Genomic DNA, 2766 nt, shown 5'->3' with positions numbered 1-2766 from the left:
ACACACACACACACACACACACACACACATATACATATATATATGTACATATGTATACATATGTATATATGTAAACACACACACACACATACTAAAGGCAAAAAAAAAATTAAAGGAGGTACTCACCAACTCTACTCAGATCTATGGACAGAGTCTGGTTAACAGTCAAATGAGAGACAAAGCAGGACACAGCAGACACATTGTTCTGCTCCCAGTGGCACGTGCTCCTGACAGTCACCGTGCCATTGCTGTGTGATTCATTCTTAGTGACACAATCCCCATCTGGAGTCCAAGAGATCTGCGCAGCAGGCTTGCCTGCAATTGCCTCACAAACTGCAGTTCTATTTTTCCCTGGAAAGTAGCTTACCTCAGGGGGCACTGGAGAGATGGATAGGAAATAAAGATTCAGTCTTGTCACAAATTAAAAGGACATTTTTTTCTAACTAAAATTGGTGACCTGAAATAGCACAATATGTGACATTGTCACTTACCCAGCACTTGGAGGTCATAGACTTTTTGGAAATTTCCTTCAGGTGTCGCTATCTCACATGAGTAATTCCCTTCATGCTGGAGGGCCACTGCACTGATCTGAAGGTCAGGACTGAGGTCAGGTGTGAAGACCCAGGTGACGCTCCTGACCAAGCAGTTGGTATCATTGGTCTCCATTGTGTCTACTTTGTAGGATATTATGCAGGAAGGCTGGCCTCTGGGCATTATCATCCATGTTATTAATAGTGCTTTTTTCAGTGGAATTGAAGGGCAGCAGAGCAGAGCCTTTGTTCCCATCTGTACAGACACCATAGTGTTAACTGGATACACAGAGAGAGAGAATGAGAATGAGAAAAGGAGACCTTGTGAGTTAGGTCTATCCACACTAACTTATGTGAACTTACACTAGAACAGTGCTTGACTAATGGAAGTATTACAGCAAGAGTAGATTTTCTCACACTTCTTTGTTTCTGTATGTTCAATCTATCAGAATTAAATATGCTATTCATCTTCTAAATAAAGGTTCAGGCATATGGGCTACGCACATCTTGCACCATAAATCCTCACATGGCTTGTACAATGACATAAATCACCCATGATGGATACAAGTTTGCTGAGTGGTGATTACTTGACAAAATTATCTGTCACAATCACTTGTGACAAAAGTTAGTAATGCCATTGCTTTAACTGGAACAGAACTTGATGAAAATAAGTCGTGCTTATGATAAACATTGCATTAGAATCCCTTTTGTCCTATTTCAATGTCACTTGCCTGTCTGGGGAACTTGAGTCCTCACAAGTCACATCCAAATAAAGGTCACCTAATCAGACGAAGAAAGAAATTCTTCAACACAGACCTGGGAGGGTACTAACGCCATAGTCTTTCCATCACTCACTCTAAGGTGGCAAAGGTTTAGAGGCAAGTGTTCAGGGTCCCTCACACCATAACACTACATCACCAGACGCTGCTACTCATCCTCAATCTGTCCAGCAGCCAAGGCCTTAGTCACTGTTCCTAAGCAAGGTCAACTCTCCATTCCCACAAGATAAGCAAGAATTTTACCTTCTGCCACAAGAGATGAATTGTTCTGTGTTGTTTGGTTCTTATCAGTGCAAGTTGACTCTAGAAAATATTTAAATACAAATGCTTAAATATTTAAAGGATTGTAAGCAGGAATTCAAACTTTTATCATCACTGATATGTCAACATCATGAAAATTGCATTTATGAGTATTAATCAGTTGTTTCCCATTCGTGAATAACTTTATTTTGCCAAATAGTTTACAGTAGCCCTCCCTTCCTTCTTCCAGCTCCTTGCCAGGTCCAGTGTAGGCAAACCACATAAGCTGACTTTGTTAAACTCTTTGTTCAGATCTCATCCCCTAATTAAAGCCATGTGATCCTAGGCACCCTGCACCTATATAGTAGATTGCAGCTTGATCTTCATGCAGGTCCCTCAACAACTGGAGCAGAGCTGTCCCTGAATTTCTTGCCTGCCTGTGGATCCAGGCCTCATAACTGGTCTTCATTGTCTGGCCTCAGTGAGAGAGGATGCACCTAGTCCTTCAGTGACTGATGTGCAGGGGTTGGGGAGTGATACCCAGGGGCCTCCTCCTTCTCAGAGGAGAAGAGAAGGGGACTTGGGGAGGAGTTGGAAGAGGGGGTATTGGAATGAAGGGGATGATATTTCGTGTAAAGAGAATAAATAATAGGATGAAAAGTAAATAATTAATTAATTTAAAACAAAAGCCATTTGGTCCAATAATGAACACTTCCCACAGATGGAAAAACAGAGCCATTCTCAAAAACTATAGAATCAGAGTCACAAAGAGTTCATCCTCTCGCCTCCTTCCAGCTGCTCCACCTTGGGACTGAACAGCAGAAATGAAGCAGAGCAGGGCAGGAGAAGGACGAGTGCCCTTTCCTCTTTACATTCCTTCCTTGAGTTCTGTAGAACTGTTCACAATAATAATGATCCCAAACCAGGCGTGGTTGCACAGAGAATGGAGATAGGAGAATCATGATGTCAGTGGACCTGGCCATATCATGAATTTGAGGCCAGCCTGGACTACATACACTACTTTATAAGAAAAAAATCATCATAATCAGCTTTTGAAACATTGAACTAGTTACATGTTGCAGTATTTTTTGGGTATATGCCCAGGAGTGGTATAGTCGGGTCCTCTGGTAGAACTATGTCCAATTTCCGGAGGAAACACCAAACTGATTTCCAGAGTGGTTGTATCAGTTTGCAATCCCACCAGCAATGAAGTAATG

The 2766-nt window shown here is 41.9% G+C and overlaps 1 protein-coding gene across 2 annotated transcripts in view; it reads right to left on the bottom strand.

The window, feature by feature from the left end:
* Cd200r1 (CD200 receptor 1) overlaps positions 1-2766 on the bottom strand; it is a 31084-nt gene that overhangs the window by 4658 nt on the left and 23660 nt on the right. For both annotated transcript variants that reach the window (XM_031363981.1, XM_031363982.1), the window contains exons 2-4: positions 1553-1612; positions 492-809; positions 127-378 (exon numbers count right to left, since the gene is read on the bottom strand). In XM_031363981.1, the coding sequence (XP_031219841.1) occupies positions 127-378; positions 492-809; positions 1553-1612 (630 nt within the window). The remainder of the gene's footprint in view (positions 1-126; positions 379-491; positions 810-1552; positions 1613-2766) is intronic.

Source organism: Mastomys coucha, unplaced genomic scaffold (assembly GCF_008632895.1).
Source record: "Mastomys coucha isolate ucsf_1 unplaced genomic scaffold, UCSF_Mcou_1 pScaffold12, whole genome shotgun sequence".
NCBI classification, from domain to species: Eukaryota; Metazoa; Chordata; class Mammalia; order Rodentia; family Muridae; genus Mastomys; species Mastomys coucha.
The sequence above is the reverse complement of the archived record's forward strand: the minus strand, read 5'-3'. Positions and strand labels throughout refer to the sequence as shown.